Source organism: Chamaea fasciata, unplaced genomic scaffold (genome assembly GCF_029207755.1).
Source record: "Chamaea fasciata isolate MVZ Bird 193981 ecotype frontalis unplaced genomic scaffold, bChaFas1.0.hap1 SCAF_6, whole genome shotgun sequence".
Lineage (NCBI taxonomy): Eukaryota > Metazoa > Chordata > Aves > Passeriformes > Sylviidae > Chamaea > Chamaea fasciata.
The window spans coordinates 7,548,985-7,568,584 of NW_027094091.1; the positions used below are offsets into that span (position 1 = coordinate 7,548,985).

General features: G+C 40.9%; 1 protein-coding gene across 1 annotated transcript in view; it reads right to left on the reverse strand.

The window, feature by feature from the left end:
- Positions 1–2,557: 2,557 nt before the first annotated feature.
- The window catches only part of POLR1A (RNA polymerase I subunit A), a 29,639-nt gene continuing 12,596 nt past the window's right edge, over positions 2,558–19,600 (reverse strand). Inside the window, exons 17-34 of the mRNA XM_066185345.1 lie at positions 18,952–19,034; positions 18,699–18,857; positions 18,270–18,368; positions 17,227–17,379; positions 16,952–17,034; positions 16,022–16,187; positions 15,301–15,522; positions 14,010–14,224; positions 13,205–13,372; positions 12,436–12,571; positions 11,541–11,698; positions 10,929–11,043; positions 10,177–10,293; positions 9,171–9,452; positions 8,385–8,585; positions 7,520–7,637; positions 6,146–6,310; positions 2,558–3,804 (exon numbers count right to left, since the gene is read on the reverse strand). Coding sequence (XP_066041442.1) covers positions 3,704–3,804; positions 6,146–6,310; positions 7,520–7,637; positions 8,385–8,585; positions 9,171–9,452; positions 10,177–10,293; positions 10,929–11,043; positions 11,541–11,698; positions 12,436–12,571; positions 13,205–13,372; positions 14,010–14,224; positions 15,301–15,522; positions 16,022–16,187; positions 16,952–17,034; positions 17,227–17,379; positions 18,270–18,368; positions 18,699–18,857; positions 18,952–19,034 — 2,741 coding nt within the window. The 3' untranslated portion in view covers positions 2,558–3,703. The remainder of the gene's footprint in view (positions 3,805–6,145; positions 6,311–7,519; positions 7,638–8,384; positions 8,586–9,170; positions 9,453–10,176; positions 10,294–10,928; positions 11,044–11,540; positions 11,699–12,435; positions 12,572–13,204; positions 13,373–14,009; positions 14,225–15,300; positions 15,523–16,021; positions 16,188–16,951; positions 17,035–17,226; positions 17,380–18,269; positions 18,369–18,698; positions 18,858–18,951; positions 19,035–19,600) is intronic.

Genomic DNA, 19,600 nt, shown 5'->3' on the forward strand with positions numbered 1-19,600 from the left:
GCGGATGAGGTTGCTTCCAGATTTCAGCATTTACTGGCAAGCTTCAAGTGGTTTGTCCAGAAAGGTTCTGAGCGTTAAAGGTCTCTGGGAGCTGTGTTGTGGCCACTGCCTGGTTACTGACCTACGCAAGCACAGCAACATGGGAACCAGTGACCTGGGAAAACAAACTTTTCTGCTCCCTGTCTTCTAGTATTTAGTTTTGCTTTTGAGATGAAAGAAGAACTAATTCCTATTTGTATCCATTCTCATTGCCCAACTTGGGACATTTTTTATCATTTACTGAGAAAAACATGCCTTTTATTATGATTTATTGGACTTCAACATAGCTGGCATTCCAACTCCTGAGCAAATAGAAGCTGATTCACTGTAACCAACACACTGAAAACATTTGTTATCTCTATTTTAAAGGTAACAAATCTGCATCAGCAAGTGGGTGTGAACCTCAGAATTACCTGGGTTGGAAGGAACCTTAAAACTCACGTCACTCCAACCCTTTGCCACAGGCAGGGACACCTTCCACTAGACCAGGTTGCTCAGAGCCCCATCCAGCTTGGCTGTGAGCATTTCCAGGGATGGGGCAGCCACAGCTTCTCTGGACAGCCTGGTCCAGTGTCTCACCACCTTCACACGGAATTTCTCCCTTACATTTAATGTAAATCTCTCTTAGTTTAAAACCGTCCCCTCTTATCCCATCTCTATTTGCCCATGTAAAACATCATTGCCCCTTATTTATACCCCCTGTAAAAGTACTGGAAGGCTGCTATAAGGTCTCCCCAAAGTTACCTCCTCTACAGACTAACAGTCACACCTCTCTCAGCCTGTCTTCATGGGACACACAAGCACATCTGTACAAGCAGGACAGAACCCACAGCTTATTCCCTGCTTGCCAAAGCACACAGGACCAGATGAGGACCACTGCTTCCTCTTTCTAGCTGAGGAACTCCAAGTTCTCCTAATTACAGCTTTCAAACATCCTCTTCCCCAGCTTTCGTATCTTCATGCACTCACCAGCCCATCCCTGAAGAGCACATTCACTCACATTCAGCTTATACCCTTTAGTTTTCCAGACAGATCCATCACTATTTTTAATGGACTTAAAGAAAGAGAGAAAATTTGGAAGTTACTTTTTTCTTCTCTCATTCCTCCCGTGTTTTCACAGCATTGGGATATCCTGGCACCCTGAAGTGCAGCAGAGAGCTAAGAGAAGGGATGGCTCCCTTCTTCTGGCCTTTCAATCATCATCTCCTCCTCTCTACAAAATCACATCTACCGCTCACTCTTTGGGGTCCTTTATACCAAAAGTGACTCTCATTTGTCTGTTGCAAATAATCACAAAGCAGCAAGAGCCCCACCCATTATTGCAACCTTTTCCCACACTGAGTCTGGGGGTAGCTAGCTCACACTTCCTCAAAAAGCAACGTACAGTGAGAGCAATGAGTGCAAGGAGGAAAAGAGACACTTTAAAATAAAAGATCTAGATGCATAGAGGCTCATGGGATATGAAAAGAAAGTAAAGCTTTCTAACTACATGAAGCAGGACTTTTTTCTAGCAGTTTTCTGCACACATGTGAATTCTAAGCAAACAGAAATTCGTTTCTCAGAACAGGCAGTTTAGATGATCCCCAAGCCAACCTGCTCACACCAGGGATTAAGAGAAATTACTACCTCAGCTGCTTCTCCTTTACAGTATAAAATAAACCCATTTATATGCCAAAATATGTACTTTCTCCAGCCTTGGAGAGAAGGCCTCTCATCTGAGGTCGTATTTCTCCCCTATCACTTTTGTCCATGAAGAGGGGCAGCTACCTGCTTCCTTTTTCTATCTACGATATTGTGTTTGAGACCTTCCTACAGTGCCAATTCTTTCAGTACAATCAGAATCAGGTTTTGGATCCTGGTCTATGCCAATATTTTAAAGGCAACTCAGCACTGAAAGGGGAAGTTGGATCATCCTGTCATGGCCTGAGCCCATTTTCCAAATGGCTCTAGCTAAAGAATCCTCAGTGTTACTGGGAGCAGCACTGACTAACCACTTAACTTGAATGAAAGAGTTAATTAGAGCAAACTGTTTTGAGCACCAAGGGATGCCACATCTCCAGACAGGAAATGTAGATAGATCTCTTCACTGTGAACACGTCTTGGGAATCCCTCAACAAACAGTCTGTACCAGAACAAATGTAACCTGGAAGTAAAAGCCTTATTGTACAATGTTTGTTCTTTCCCATCTGTTTGCTAAACTGTACCCAACAGAGACTCTCATGATTCTTTCTGAATGACATGTTTTTGACAACTACAAAGCAGGTGCTAAGACTGTAGAAAGACACAGGGAAATCTTTTACAGAGATTTGCCAAGTGGAACTGGACACCTGCTGAGTTACGGCATTTGTTAAGCTTCAGTGCAACTGGCAGGACATGTGACACAGTTCAAAGGGGCTGAGGCAGAACAGAGTCAATCAAGAGACTCCACAGAGGCTCTTTCACAATCCTAATATCAACATCGCCCACTATCTGATCTGATCCCCTTCAGTGCAGCCCCACTGGAAGGGGCCCTCCTCTACTCTGGCACTCCCAGTGGTGCAGAGGTACCAGTGAGAATAATCAGGCACTGAGAGCTGTTAGAAAAATTGCCTGGATGGCCGTGAGCAAACTCCCAAAGAGCTTTAACGACTTGTGTGCAGTGCATCCTGATTAAAATAGAATATACAAATGAGTCTGATTTCTGAGGAGTGGAAACAACCCTGAGCCACATGATTTTAACAGCCATCAGGAATCAAAAGTGAGCTCCTCTTGGTAACACAACCACATAATAGGGCGTTCAGAATTTTTTTTTTTTTGCAATTTCTTTTATTAAATATCCTCTTTGATACAGAATATTTAAGCAAAAAAAGATAAGAGTCTCTGTTGTGGTAATTCTTACAGGAGTCTTTTGCATAGTCACTCCCACAGTAGCTCATGTTGGCATTTAAGGAATAAATATTTAGCAGAAGTCAAGTCTCTCACTGTGTGAGATCTGTTCTACCCAAAGTTAAAAGAGCATTGGAAAATGCCAACAGAAACTGTGAAAACTCTGAATTCCACTCTTCAGCTAAAAGAAATTTAACAGTGTGTCACAGACACATTCTTCTTAATAAATGAAGCAGCAGAATAGGAAAATGCATCCTCTAAAGTTTATACAAGTTCATGTCAGTGGACCCAAGTGCAGCAAAAGAAGAGGAAATGCCTCGAGCACAGATGCTCCAATGCAGTGCTGAGGTTCAGCACAGCAGTGCCAGCTACACCTGCCAGTTTGGAATGCTATTTCCAGTACTGGAAATTTGTCATGATAATGACCACATGGCAACTGCCACTACCCACCCTGATGGGATTCTGCCCCACAGAAGTCAGATAGCATAAACAGATTCTGCTTTCACTTCTGCCTGCCAGAACTGCTGCACAGCCTGAAACCCAGACCGACTCCTGCATTTTATTCTTTTCTATGTAAACAAATAACCTCATTTTTTTTCTAAGTAAGTGTTTCTTTGGATCAAAAGATAGCTGCTATACTCATTAAACAGAAAAGGCTCATTGGGTATCCAGATAAAGAAACCTATTGGCACAGGAAAGATGTCTGGAGACACAGCACGTGCCCTCACTGCACAGCTGCAGAGCACATGCAGCTCTCAAGATGAACATTTCAATCAGATCCTTAAGTTACCACCAAACACTATGTCAGGGGCTGCTTGAGGTCAAACAGGCCAGTCCCTCCTTTGACAACTTTTCCAACCACCAGGCAGGCTGAAGGGGATCGCAGCTCATCGTGGGCACCTGCAACAGAATTCAAACAAAATCCTATCAGGAGGTTCCCAAAGGTTTCTCCAAGGTCAGTGCTGGAAAGAAACCATTTTGGTTTATGTGCAAGAAGCCATCTGGTTCAGCACCCCCAGGTTCAGAAAGGTTCTCACCTGCTGTTCACACTGAATTGGGATTTCTGGGAATTAAGAGTCCAGATCTTTTCCTACCCCTCCTACAACAATTATTATCTCATCCCCATCTTTGGTCCAGGCAAATAATTAGGCCACACCTTACTAAAATCTCCCGATTCCACATGGAAAGACTAAACAGTCTGAATTCTAAGAGAACGCAGATTTGACCTTCCAGTGAATGCATTCTGGTGACTAAATAGATCACTAAAAATACATGTGAGGCAAACCCAGAAAGATTCCCTTGTCATTGCTGCCTTTTTCCTTTGTTAGTGTGAATCCCTTTGATGTGTATTTTAAATCCTTCTGGCTAGATACAAAGAGAACTTTTCACTGGAGAGACATTCCATGAATTCCTCTGATTTTGTGGTTACTCACTGTAGTAACCAGTACACTGTAGTAACCAGTTACAGTGAGTAACTACAGTTACTCACTGTAGTAAACAGTGTCACAGAAATTTGGAAGCACTCCAGATGACGTGTCTGGCTGGAATTGTTTTACTTTCACTGTTTTTGTAAGCGCTCAGGCTGTTTTTCATTCATCCTAACTACAGCAAGCTGAAAGTTTATCATTATAGCAGTAGGAAATAGGAAATAAAATTGTTAAACTTCTACTAAGTTTGATTATCTTTACTCTACTGAGAAAAATGTACTCAACTTTCCATCATGAGGGTGGGGGCAGGAGCATACACAGCACTGTGAATGGCATGTGCTCACTGCTCTGATCTCAGCCACAGCTGGATAATTAAATAGCTGCTCCCAAATGTGTGTCAGCTGAAGAAAAAAAAGCCCCTTTGTTAGATCATTAAACAGGACAGTCATGCTGGCCTGTTTGCTTATGTGATGTCAACAAGGAATCATTCTCCCAGCAAACAGCCCAGGGGATCTCACTGCTGATGAAGTTTGCTCCCTGCACAAGGAGCCCTGCTGAGCAGCCTGTGCTCCAACAGCCCCGCTCACCTCAGCTGTGCACGTCCTCACAAACCTCCTCCTTTCCCTCCTACTGCTCAGGGCATCAGCCCCAGGCATCCTCACAGTGTCTCTTCAACTGCACAGTCAAGTTATCAGTTACACTAAAGCAAATTAGATCCAGGCTGTTGCAATCCCCATTATGACTTTGATTTCCAGCGTGGTGAAATCATTAACTCCCTCTGCCTGTAATCAGTGCAGTTCCTGCCAAGCCACCCTGCCCTTCTGTCAGCATGCACGGAATGTCTTTATTCATAATATTATCCATACATTACAATTCACTTGGCAAAAACCTCCTCTGATTTCATTTCTAAGTCAGTATGTGATACAACATAAATCCAGAGAGTGAAACTGAGCGAGAAACATCCTCCTCTTTTTAATTTCACCCTGGATTTACACTTTTCCTTCACAATTTTAATTTAATTAAAGTCAATCATAACCAATGCTATTAATTAAAATGTAATTAGTATCCAAAAGATGAGATCATAGAAGCTTTCAAATCGCAGACTTGAAAAAGCACAAGTTTTTTAGACAGAAGGCCTTAAATGCAGATGGCCAGTGCTGCTCCAAACATCCTAAATGATCCACACAGCCATGTGATCTCTACACCTTCCAGAGAGGCAACTAGAGGGCAGAAGGATACTCCTGGGAATCTCAAATGGCACCAGAAACCTACCATTAGACAAATGAGTCTGACCCTTTGTCTGTGTTTCAGGGAAAAAAAGAAAAGATAAAGTGCTAAATCAAAGTAACAGCCAGGAGGTCTGTTCTCAAAATAAAATGCTGAACAGCAGGGCTGGAAAGGATATGGACGTTATAACACAGGCACAGAAACAAAGCAGAGAAGACAATTTTTATACCCGACACAGAAAAAGGCAGTCTTGTTAGTAGTCTGTCACAAAGCTTTCCTATACCAAATCCTAGCAACCTTAAGGTTTGTTGTGAAAATACCTATCTAATCTTACAGAAAGTAATCTAATTCTTACAGAAAGTCATCACAGACCCCACAAATTACATGTGGGAGCTGGCTTTATGTAAGCTGACAGAATTTTACTAAAAACATCTGGAACATTTTTCTACACAAGGGCTTAATTAAAATTTCTGCCTCTGGCATTTTTTCTACTGCAATTATGCATTACTCAAAATACTGGAATATTACAACAAAACCCAAGCATATGTGAAATACTGCAGCAAGAGATCTCAAATTAAACCATTTACCCATCATCGTTGCTTCCTTCAAGAATTTGTAGCTGGTTTCAAAAGTCATCTGTTGCAGAGGGGAGGAGTTGGACTGAATTCCAATGCGATTCAGTGGTTTATAAATTCCTTCAAAACACATGTAATCTGCCACAAGTGAAAGGTGTCGAGGGTCTACCGCAATTCCTTAAAACACAAGACAGACCAATCATCAGAGCATTCAAGGGCTGTGTCTGTGGGGCTTTTTAAACAAATCAGGTCTAAAACCAAACCCCTTGAATCCAACCAGCTTGGAGAACATCTCTATTAACATTCTTCTGGCAGTATGTCTCTGGCTTAACTGTTCCCCTCAAATATCCAAGAGGGGCAGACCTCACTCTAATACAAAACAGTATCTCTCCAAATTGAAATGAAAAGAATGGGAAACTGCAATGTCAAGTATGCTGTGAGGCAGCAGAGTTTCTCTACCTAAGATCAGCAAATGTCTGCACCATCCTTGTTTCCACAGAAGAGGACCACACATCCATCCATCTGGGAGGGACAGAGCTCTTGCCCCTCACCTGGTGGCCTGGATTAGTTGGGCCCCAGAGACAGAAAGGTTCTGATGTCCTCTGTGCATGACATCAGGCATTCACAAAAAACCCTATTTAGGCTAAAAAAAAAAAAAAATGCACTTATTCCTAAATAACACTTGTGGACTCAGTGTAATGGGGGTCATTATCTGCTCTGTCAACATTTACTGAGCAGTTCTTGCACAACTTGAAGGTCAGACCATTCTGGGCTACCAGCTGGCAAATCTGTTTGGTATAACTGCTTGCTAAAATTCCCACTGTATTAATCTTCCCTATTTTCAATAGTTTATTTCATAGCAAGACTCCACTCCAGTGAGTGAGTGACTAAGAAGTCATGCAGCCTCCCCAGGCTGGGCTCTCTGAATCATCTATCTGAGAGAGGAACATTCAGACAACGCAGTGCAGCTATTTCAGGAAAGATATAAAAACTCAGGAGCCTAGATTCCCATCATTAAAAAGGCAAAGTGAGGCAAGATTGATCCTATTCTTAGGGCCACTGTACAAGTCTAACAGTTGGCTTCCTCACACATTAAAGATTAATTGGTCTGAAACTTGCAGCTTGCAAAAAATATACCAGAATGGAAGAACTCTGTGAAGGGGGAATAAATGCAACCTCACCTATTTTCTACTGATTAAAAGAAACCTAATAATTAACTAACAAGGTCTTCACAGAAGACTCTAAAACCATTAAAACAATGAAAACCTGCAACCTAAAAATAGGCACATAAATGAAAAGATCATGCAAAACCATAACTGAAAGCATGTGGCTGCATTTTCCTATCTTAATGGTATTAAAGACTATAAAAATACAAAGAAATCCTACCATATACAGCAAATACATCTTTTATTTCCTTTATAATCACCCTCAGGGCTGATTCAATTCCATAATTCTTAGCCATGGCATGGATATCATTGCAATAAAGTCTGTTCAGGTCCAAAATCTGAAAGCAGAAAAAGCAGAGATACAAGTCAGGACAATAGCTGCTCTGTATTTCTAAATAACTTAAGCTAAGCTTAGATTTTTTCCCTCCATTTTCCATGAGCTTAAGCAGCACCAACAGTTACAGAACAAGTAGGAAGCAGCTCAGAGTCACACACAGACAAAAATGATTCTGGGGATTTATGTTAAGTAGCATTAAATACATGACTAGGAGCATTGGAGTTAAAATTCACCACAGGAGAAAATTAACTGAAATCACAAAAAGCAAGCTAGCAAAATACACTAGCAAACATGTTGAAGTCTTCCAGACAACACAATGCAATGCCCAGTGTGTCTCAGATAGCCAGAACTTCTAGCAAAAGAGAACATGCAGCTTAAAACAATCCTGTATTTGGAGAGCTAGGGGCTAGATGGGGTAACAGAACTATTCATCTCCAAGTACTGCAATTCACTGAGATGGAAGAATTCCCTCAAGTAACATTTACAGAGACATGAGAGAGAAGAATGGTGTGAAATCATCTGTCATTAGGTCCTGGCTGCTGCACAAACACTGATTTGCAAGCTGCCCTTGAGAAAAGGCTCTGCTGAGCTCTGCACACATCTGGGGATAAAAGGAGGAGGAAGACAGTTCAAGAGCTGAAAAGGCTACACATCACCCCTGAGAAACTGAAATGACATCCATCATCCACCATCTCCCCCAGAACACAAAACGATCATTGAAGTCTGGGATTAGAAATAGATTACACACATCAGAGTATCTGAAGAGCTCTGCCAGGTTTATCCCTTCTGTCTGCAGAATGGATTCCTTCTCTCCCTCCTTGTTGGTGCTTTCATTCAGCAGGCAGCGTGTGATGCCCTTCACCTCGTGGATCACCGTGCTGCGGGCCAGGGTCCCCAGCAGGGAGGAGAGGTCAAAGTACACCTTGGTCAGTGGCAATGCCAAGGAAACCTAATGGGAAAAAACCCAACAGAGTGCAAGGAGGCTTGAACACCACGTTCAACATCCAGCACACTACTTCTCAGGCAAAAAGCAGACAAGTGGAACTACCCTCGTTATGTGTTAAGGAACGTAAATGTCTGACTGAAATTACAGCTGAATCAAACTCCCCATTCCAGGATCATCCATCCACATTGCTTTCAGAGTCTCTGAACTGAAAAGGAAAGCTTTTTGGGAAGGCTTTTTTTTTTTTTTTTGGAGTGGGACAGGTATATGGTTGTTGAGGTTTTTATTTGTTTTTTAAGATGTTTACATTTTTTTCAACAGTCCAGCCATCATTTTTATTCATGAAGGGCTACACAGCAGCCCATCATATACTAAAAGATTAAAACACAGTAAACCTGTCAAAAAACCGTTTTTAGGTGTTCTGAAAATGAGAAATTACTAAAAATGACATCAAAAATACACTTGTAGTGCCACTTTCTGTATTCATATGGGAATGCTGAGACAAGACAGCAGCACTGCCCTGAAAAGATCCATTTGTTATGAGAGCTACGTGCAACCATCGTGCAATCACCCACAGATGTTCCACCTTACCTCACACCAAAGCTCATTTTCAGTGTCGAATGTGTAATCCTGTATGGATGGGTGGCTCTCCACAACAGCGCTCACTCGCACCTCTGCTGACTGAAGCAATCGATCTTTTCTTTTTTTACTTTGAGACACAAAGGAAAGATGCTGAGAATCTTCACCCTCTGCTCTGTTCTCATCCTCTTCAGCACCAGGAGTCCCTTCTTCTTTTTCAGATTCAGCCTCTTCATCTTCTGGATTCTCTTTAGCGTTTTCTTCCCTGTTCTCTTCTTCGCTCTCATAATCAACCTGCACAGAAATAACATTGTGTTTATCTGAGCCAGAACCTGTACAGAGACACAGCACACCATGAACAGTTTAATTCTGGAATTTTTTCACTGCTGAGTTGCAAGGATCTTGCCCCTATGGCACAAAGAAAATGTGATTTTGTTGTAAAGAAAATAATACAACAGATTCAGTCTTTATTTCTTCATAATCTTACCATTATTTCTCAGCACAGTCCAGGATGCTACAGGATGTTTGGACTGTAGCAGAATTTAGTTTTCTCTCCCTGACAAAGTACAATTTCTTCCCATAATCCAACTGTGATGATGGGATTCCCTCAGCATTTTCATCTACCCCGCTCTCTTCCTGAAATTACAGCACTCCACCTTTTAAGATCTAATTATGAAGTACTGAACACAGAGAAACACGCAGGGAGACTATTTTTTAAGAACCACAGTAAAGTTTTAAAAACAATTAATGGCATGAAACTAGCAAAAGGTAAAGTTAAGGTGAACTTCAGCACAGCCAGCCTGGTTGCCAGACACATCCACCAAAATGCCTGAAGAACATGGTTTCAGGAAAGCTCCAAATGAAAACTCTTCAGCCCAAAGCTGACACTTTCCTATCTCCTCTCAAGTGGGGTTTGGTTTTTTCCAGCATTTTGTTTCAGTGGAAGTTTCCTTCCCAAGTCAAACACCGAAGAAACAGGGAATTAAAGAGCAGTGCTGAGCACCTATAAAGTCACTACCTCTTCTTCCTGGTTCTTCCTCCGTTTTGTTTCTGTAGCATCACCATCCCCTTCATCAGGTTCTGCATCAACAATGTTCTCTTCTTCCTCTGCTACAGCTTCCAGACTATTCAGTGCCTAAAAATTCATGACAGACAGATAATCAGGCTGACTGCTAGGAAGTATCAATAGCATCAAAAAGGCTTCAGCCAAACATCTGGAATTTAACAACCTCTAAATGTTCTACCTTTACAGACAAATTGATTTCTTTATGTCCACTGCTATAAAGAAATGAACTCACACTCCTGATAACTTCTACATTTAACAAGATGAATGTCTACAAAATGGGTAAGATGTCACTCTGCTTTGACAGTCCTTGATAGGACAGGAGTGGCAGGAGGAACACGTAAAAGCATTTCAATGTACAAAGGACCTTCCCCAAAGTTTTGACAACCACTGCTCCAACAGGACACTGATCTGGGAGCAAGCAGACTGATATGCTTTTTTCTCAGAGAAGCTAAACTGAGCAGACATTTTCGGAGTACAGTCTTAGGCAAATCCAGATTTAATACACAAGAACTTTAATTTCCGTGTTAATTTTATGAGAACGAAACAGTGAGATGTAGAGATAAGACAGTTTATGTATGAAGTATTTAAGTAGTAATTCAGTATTCACACATTTGGTGACACTGAAACATGCTACACCTTTCCAATTCTGGTTCTCAACAACAGTGAAAGGAAGTGAGGTGTTTTTCAGGGGATTTCTTTTGTACCTTGTCTTGGTCGTCATCTAAATCCTTCCGAGTTGTCTTTCGAGTGCTGACTTCATTAAAAGATGCCATCTTTGTAGTCTTCCTTTTAATTGCTTCCAGAAGAATTTTAAAGAACCTGACAGAAAAAGCAACTCAGAATGGCAAAGCTCAACAGTGCCACAGAAAATCCGAAGTTGTCAAAAAATTTATTTATTTTGGTTAAAAAGCCAATTCACAACAGGACATTATTTCCTGCTGGATGCAGAAGTACTTCTAGGATAATGCAAATAATTTTTGTCAGCCCTTTCTTATTCATCTAGGAATCAAAAGGTTGGTATGAGCTCTTGATACTGTCACAGATGTAGCCGTGCTTATAAAGCATAAAATTATACACTCATTTAGATATAAAATCTGCACATCAAATTGACCTTCAGAAGAGATGGTTCATTACTGGACTTGAATAATAAAAATTGCCAATTTTATTCAAGACATAAAAGCACCTGTGTAAATTATTTTCTGCAGATCTGCTGGAACTGTTGCTCTAAAAGCCACACCAGCTGTAATCAACCACATGCAAAGCCCAAAAAAAGGCAAAAGAAGAGCAAATATTAAAGTATCTGAAAGCAAACTCACCTTGTTTCCATGAAGTGCAAGATCTGCCTGGGCTTCACACACTTCTCCTCTCGGTAATATTCATGGGGCAAGAAATGGAATTTGATTTTGTAGAGGCGATGCTTGTTCAGCTTGTGTTTCACATGCAGAGATTCCACGATGTCTACTTTCTGCAAGACCTACAAAACATTCCCAAGTAGGAATGGTACTCCTTCGATGAAGACATTTCATTTATTTCCTGCAGTTCCAGTGCTTTCCACAGGAAACCAGAACTGCACAAGGCTAACTAGCAAACTTTTTTGGAAGCTTTGCTCCTGGGCAAAAGGACTGTACCCTACTGCACTTTTAGGTTTAAACTCTTCCCAACAATTAACTCAAACAATACTGAAAGAACAGCCTCACCTCACACCCAACTCCTTCATAACAGGTTACCCTTCCTCAGGGGGCCAACAGCTTCCTTTTACTGACCATGCTCATGGAGCAGGACAGCATTCCAGCACACGGCTAGGCCTTAACCTGATCTTTACTGCTTTGAATTTACAAGAGTAAAACAAAAGAGGGGAGGGCATGTAAGAGAGCACAAGGGTGCACTCGCAGGAAGAGAGGGAACACAGAACACATCACAGTGTATTGAATCTCCACAGACACATGTTTTGCCTCTATTGAGCACAGCCATTTGTGTGAGATCAGGAAGGGCTGGGGGCCAGATAGGAAGGTCCCTATCTAGGCTCTAACTATGTCAATCACACCCGAATTAACTTGCCTCAAAGACAAAACAGAACACCTCCTATTCTACAGACTGACGAAAATGTGCTTGAGAAAAAGCAAAAGACTACTACACAGCAACAACTGATGAGCTCCAAGAGGAGAGCTAGTTTTGTTGACCCTCAAAGGATGCACTGAAAAGGAGGCTCACCTCAGCTAAGCACACTCTTGTGAGCTGTTTCTTAAGCTGTTTCACCTTTTTGAGAGCTTTCTTGGTATTGAACACAGGAACACTCATCATCGGTGTTTTAATGTTTGAGCTGGCCACCATCAGTATTTCCCGCAACCTTTAAACAAAAACCAATCATTCAAATTAGGCCATAAAAAGCACTACGCAAATCAAGTAATTAGCTAGGTCATTTCATTAGGCAGAATGCAGGAACTGGCAGTTGCACCAAAGCCATGTGCACCAAGAGCTGTGGTTACACTGCACTGCTCCTTTTCTTTGTTCTGATTCCCCACCAGGCACAGCACAACAGCAGCCCCACTGCCTCAACTGGATTATTCCCCCAATTATGAGAAGAAAATAGATGATAATAAATTGTTCCAAGAACTGAAGGACTAATGAGGTCTGTTTCCTACAGATGCATAATGGATGCTTCCTTGTATGTTCCTCCCCTCCCACCTAAGGCATCCCACACTCCCATATGAGGCCAGGTCAGGTCCCACGTTATCCCAAATAATTTGCTGTATATCAGATTACAGTAAGTGGCCTTCACAGGTATTTAGTACCTGGAAAACAAAGCGAAATACCTGGAAAACTGTAAAACATTAAAATAGTTCTGAACAGGCGAAATTTACACGTGCACTGAAGGACTGTCCACCCTCAATATTCATACATAAACATGCTAGTGTACCTAGCACAATTATATACCTAAGTGCCTAAAATAAAGGGCCCATTGAGGACACAGCTTTCTCACCTTGGAATACCCAATGTGACATTCATTTCACCTCTGCCAGCAAAGTGAAAGGTGTTCAGAGTCATCTGTGTTGAAGGTTCTCCAATACTCTGAGCAGCAAGAAGCCCCACAGCTTCTCCTGGGTCACAAAGAGAGCGCTGCCACTTTAAATACAACAGATCCTTTAATCTGGAGACACGAAATGAGAGGTTCAAATCAATATACAAAATAAAAAACTCAGAAAAGAATGAATCATTGCTCAGTTCAATAAAGTTACATCTTTGAGACAATTTCTCCTGGTAGTTTACAGATAAATACACTCCCAGAAACTGTAAAATTGTCTGTCCCCATCTGATCTGACAAACACAGCCCATTAACACAGAACTGGGGCCTTGGCCAAACTGTATTTTATTTCTGCTGCCAATTCCCAGAATGTCAAAAGAGAGTCCATTTACTCCCACTAGTGCTTCCTAACTGCCTCACTAACTCCAAGGCGCATCAAGAGCATACTTAGTTTTTCAAGATTACTATGAAGTATTATTTTATATGTATGGGGACAGCAATACATCGCTGTTGCTCCAGAGAGACTTTGCTAAAGCCCTCAGCAGCATGGAAAATTCAGGTTTGGAAGGAACAGAAAACCAGAGCCTCTCCATTTCACACTTAACACGTTTGGCTTCCAAGAACCATTCTGAAACCCACTGCTCAGTTTTACAAATGCCACAACAGACACAAAGCTTGGTAAAGACTTTTCAGTTTTAGCAGAAGGTGCTCCAAAAAGGTGCTTTGGCTCAGTGCAAAGAAGAAGACACTCAGAGGTTTTTACCTATCAGAAGAAAGTGCTGGGTGCATGTGACTCTGGCTGTTCTCAGATTCCCATTTATTGATGTAGCCTTCAACTCCATTTTCAAATGTTTCAGAAACAGATGCAAAATACGTATCTGGGCGCCAAACCCCAAGGCTTGGGTCAGGACACTTATTTGTCTTCTTCAGATACTTCTTTTGTTTCTTTTCATCAAGCTCATACCACATCTTCAACAACTGAAAATAAGAGGAGGTTTTTAAGCTGGCTGGTTTATCCACAGTAAGACCACAAGCAGTCAAGCAGCAGTGAAGGAGGAAAAGATAACCTGTGAAGAATGCAAGGGTGTACACAACACAGCAAACAGCTACAAAAAATACAGTCTTCTCCTTTTTCTGATATTTGACACTTTTGAAGCAAAATGATTTCAAGATTCTTTACATGCCTAAAAATACCCCAACTTAAGTATCTATAGAACTACTTCAGAAATCAGTGATATATGGCCTCAAAGAATGATTTTAACTGGGAGTGAATACCCTCAATACATTTAAACCTTTGCTTGTAGCTGACTCTCACCTCACCTGTCCAAAGCTGGCATGGAAAAGGAGCTTATTATCAAGAAGTGTCAAGAGCAACATAAGTTCAGCATAGCTCAATAAATGAACCCCTGAAAAGGCTCATCTCTCTGTTAAGAAAAACAGCTTTTGCAGACAAGCTCACAGAGTCATCTCTCAACACGTTCAGCCTGGGGTTTCATGCTAACTGCCCAAGTTCAACTGGGATAAGCTCCTTGTGACAGCAAGGCTGTGAAGCAGGACCTGCCTGCATCTTGTGTCTATACACACCATGCTCATTAGAAGCCATGTCATAGAGACCAGTGCTACGATGGACAAGAGTAAGTAAGAGTATTTTTTGGAAAAACTAGGCAGGGCTGGCTCAGCCCTCTGATCTTTGGTATTCAAACAGGCTCTCAACCAGCTAGCAAACAACTGTCCATGCAAAGGAGATCTACTCTGTGTACACGAAAAAAACCAAATAATCCACCGATAAACAACCCCCCCCAAACCGTTCACAAACATGCCCTGTTTTCTAACAACATATTAATCTCAGATTTTAGCCCCCTCCCTAGCACTAGGGCCCACAGACTTTAATAAATCTCAGCTTATCACCCACAGAGTTGACATGATTCTTTTAAAAGGCAACTTGTTTGGTTAGACTGTGAAACACTTCGGGATACACAGAGCAATTACAAAAAGATACTGAATTCTGTAACTTCTTTTGAAGGGTTTGGTCAGTTCAACTGCTGCTGTGTTACCTGTAAAGTAGCAGGATCTCTTCCATTCTTTATTTCACCTCCTGGAAGCTGTGCTTTCAAACCTGCCAATTTCTTTTGGGAAAACAACAGAAAGCCTCCTTCTCTTTGCACTGAGTTTTGGTGTCTGGCTCGCCACTTTTTGATGGCTTTGAACTGCTGCTTAGCTTGGTGAGACTCCATCCTTGCTAATGCTTCATCCAGATGGTTTGTCTTCTGGATTACCTGTAAGAAAGTCATTTGTGTGATTATTCTTCTCTCTGTCCTTACTGTACCAGAAAAGGCAAAGAAAACTGAAAAGGTTGTCTGCTGTCACTGCTGCAAAACAATTTTCAAATTTGGTTTTCAACCCAAATGAAACAAAACTCCTTATAACTTTATGTTATTATCACCACTCTATAATAAGCAGTGGTGATACTGGTAAAATGAAGTTAATCAAACTTGACAGACTGAAAAGTGAAGTCATCTTTGTTGAATTCAAGTGCAGAGTTAGAACAGACAGTGCTTGGTGCTCTGCTGAAATTGAGACCGCTTAAATCACACTGCAGACTTCAGATTGCTTCCATATTTTGAACACAATGGCAAATAAAATTGTACATTAGTCTGAAAGTAACTGAGACAAATAAGTGTTTCCACTGGATCCCTGACAGATATGCCAGATGTTAACCATGTGCTTCAGTCTCCCCTTCACCCCTCATAAACACTTAAGATTTAGGTGTTCTACCTCATAGTTTTCTGCAACGAAAGGAAACTGCTCAGGTTGTAAGAACTGAGTTTTAGGGATATCAAGCCCATCTTCTCCATACAGAAACTGCACCACGCTGCCATCACTGTCTCGTACAGTCAGGTCATACTGAACTACCAGTCCTTCCAAATGTTTTATGATACACCTATTCCAGAGGAAAAAAAAAAAAAAAAAGAGGGAAACAAAAAAAAAAAAAGAGAGAAGAAAAATGCTGTTAAGAGGCTACAGAGCAACAAGAATGATACAACTCTAACACAAAAAACACTGTTTTCATCAACATCATAAGTGTACTTAAGGGCTGATCAGGAATTCTGGAAGCCAAAAGCCACACAGACATAACACTCATGTGAAAAGTTTAATTTACAAAGCTTTCAGCATGTTGCTCCCTCCAGCTTCCTTGGACTGATCTGACTTAAAATGAAGCAGTAAATTACTCTCCATTTCTGCTGTCACACTTTAACAGTTTTCTGAAAAAAAAGGGGCATCCCTCCTCTACAAATCATCACTACCCTCTGAAACAATAAGTTTCTTTCTATATATACTGGAGGTGCTGCTTGAGTAAAGACAAGAGCCACTTAGTGTGGCCAAGAAAAACTAGAGTTGCCTGGAACTTGCACACCTATCTATATTTGTACCAGGAAAAGATTTCTGCAAAAGGAGAACCTGCTGCTGTTATGTGCCAGAGGTAAGTTTGAAATGATAATGCTCCAGCTGATCTACATCTCTAGAAAACTGTATTTCGAACAAACACTCAAAATTCAGCCTATTTTGTAAAAATCAAATACAGTGAAGTTAATCGAAGCAATACAGGCACTTACAATATACAGAACTCTCTCATGAAAAAGAGAAAAATCAACCAACCAACAAAAGGACCTTTTAAAGGCTCCAATTCTAAACCAGGCTTCTTACCTTTGCAGGTACCCAGAACGGCTGGTTTTGACAGCTGTATCCACAAGACCTTCCCTGCCAGCCATGCAGTGAAAGAAGAATTCCTAAACACAAGCAGAACACCATCAGCATTCTACTAATAACTGCATCAACACTGGCAATTTGTATTCTCCCTCATAAGTTTCATATGAAACCAGGGTGAACAAAGTCCATTTATCTATAATTGCAGATACTCTCTATTAAAATACCAAGACTTAAATAAACTTCGGTATCAACACAAGCAGTCTTAAACTTACAGATGGCCTGATCCCAGTGAGAAACCTGCCAGTCACAAATCCTCCTGAGCTAGGGGAAAAATCATAAGGCTGGAAACATGGCAGTGATTTGCCAGATGCCATCAGCGGAGGTCTTCGGCCTTCCAGCTCAATCTGCCCCAGCAAACAAGAAATCTAAATGTGGACAGAAAAAAAGGCAACATCGCTTTTCCATCCAACATTTTGTTCACATAATCTTAGTAATTTTTCTTGAAAAAAAAAATAATAAAAATTGTCAAAAGTTCAGTAAATGCTCTGTAGCTCAATGTGCACTTGTTCATGAAATGTTCTAGCTACTAAGAGGCAGAAAAGACAGAGATCTCACCCTTTTTTTTTTAAGTTATTCCAGTACCCTGACTCATCCTCAACATTCCCTCAAAATCTCAATCTGTATACTTATTTTAACACAGAGATGTGAAACTAAAAACACTGTGAATATCTTTTAGGTCCCTACATTACCTTCACCACCTCTCAGAAGTGCACTAAAAACAGAACAAAAACCTCAACCCAAAATGCTCTCTCTTTTGAGCTGTGGTCATTCTCTCCATTTTAGATGGCATTTTTAGAGAGTCTCTCTTCCTTAGTGTCTGCGTTGCAAATGGTAAAATGAAAATGTATCCTTGCCACTTCTACCAAAACCAAAGATTATGTTATTCCTATTCAAAAGCTGAAGAAGGAGAGGGTCAGTCTCCAACAGAGGCCAGGAGAAGTTATTTCTCCTACAGTAGGTCTCCTACAATTGTGTTTGTATAAACTGCAGCATTCCTTCTTGAAAGCCGGTCTGCTATTTCAGTAAATCCTCATGTACTGAGAGATTCAAAAATAGGTTATAATAAACACTGACTCTCTTCCATCATGCACTGAGGTCTTTATTACATTCTTCTAACATTTTTCCATGCCAAAGTCCAGAATGAAAAGCTTACTCTGCTATGAGATATCCCCACAAGACCTTCCCAACAGCTTATACTGTTGGACACATCACATCAGCACATGTAGCTGCTTAAGCATATTCTGGCTGTCATTACCTGCATTGTGTTTACAGTAGATCCTTTGGCTCCTGACTGTACCATCAACTGCAAATTGTTCTCTGGAAAGCTCCTGTGGAGACCAAGGGGCATGCAAACCTACGGAGTTGTGAGGGAGCAAAGAGAACAAAACCAAATGTTATTAATAAAATAGTGAACCCAAGAAATTCCTGTGGAAGGCTTTAACAAAGTGAAACAATGAGTAATCACAAATATTTCTATTTATAATTTTAAAAGCATCTTGAATATTAAGCCATCTTCTCACTCAGGGAGGACAAGGCTGAGGAGGAGAGGCAGCACGTGGAGCTTCATGCTGGGGACAGACAGAAAGCTTTAGCCTCCAGAAGAGTCAGGCACTGCTCATCCACATTAATTACCTTAATTAGAAAGTTAAACAAGATTAGTATGCACAGATGCCTCGATGCCAACCTTGTTGACTTCATTGTTGTATTTGTTTACTTCCTCCTTGAACTTCATATCAACCATGTTAAAATCCCTCTGGTCTTTGCAGAGATGGGCATCCTGCCACTTCCCTTGGACCTCCTCACATGATGCTGTTTCTGGCAAATTAAGAGCAGCTCTAACAGCCTGAAAGTAAAGTATAGGAAGTTTTAGGTGTTCAGCAGGCATGATTGAACAAGGCAGTATTTCAAAAATTTTGCATTATGCAAAACAGACTTACTTCGATACCACTCTGCCTTGACCTTTCAATGATTTTTTTTCTTTTATGGTCTGCTTCAGGTTTAACCAAAATATCTTCAATACCTGTTAAAGAGGAAAGACAGAACACAATGGCCTAAACTGAAAAACAGTCAAGGAAGGAATCACATTTGGTGTTAGGGATTTTGAGTGAAGAGGCGGGAAAGAAAGTCACAATTAAATTTATAATGATGTTTAGGCTCAGGGTCTGCAGTTTGACAAGAAGAAAAAAATCTGAGTAGCTTTTGGATGGAAAAATTGTAAGCCATTAAAAAAAAAAAAAAGAGCAACATGAACTAAGCAGTAGGAGTGCAAAATCAACTCCCTAATTTAAGAAATCCTAACTTCAACAGTCTCTAAAAAATCTTAATTGGTGCACTTGCACAAACTAATGCTTTATGGACAAGCCACATCAAACTGCTTTTTTTCTTCCATCCACATCAAACTTCCTACTAGCTGAACTTTTCACAATCTGGCATTTCTTAACTTTTTTTTAAAAAGATGAATTAAAAATACAGATTCTTGAGACGACAGGACCAGGGAACAAATTAAACACTGGAACCTGAACTCCTGTGAGCTGTTTGTAAGGAGTCCTGCCACAGACACTAAAATGGTGACTAAAATGGCTGTCA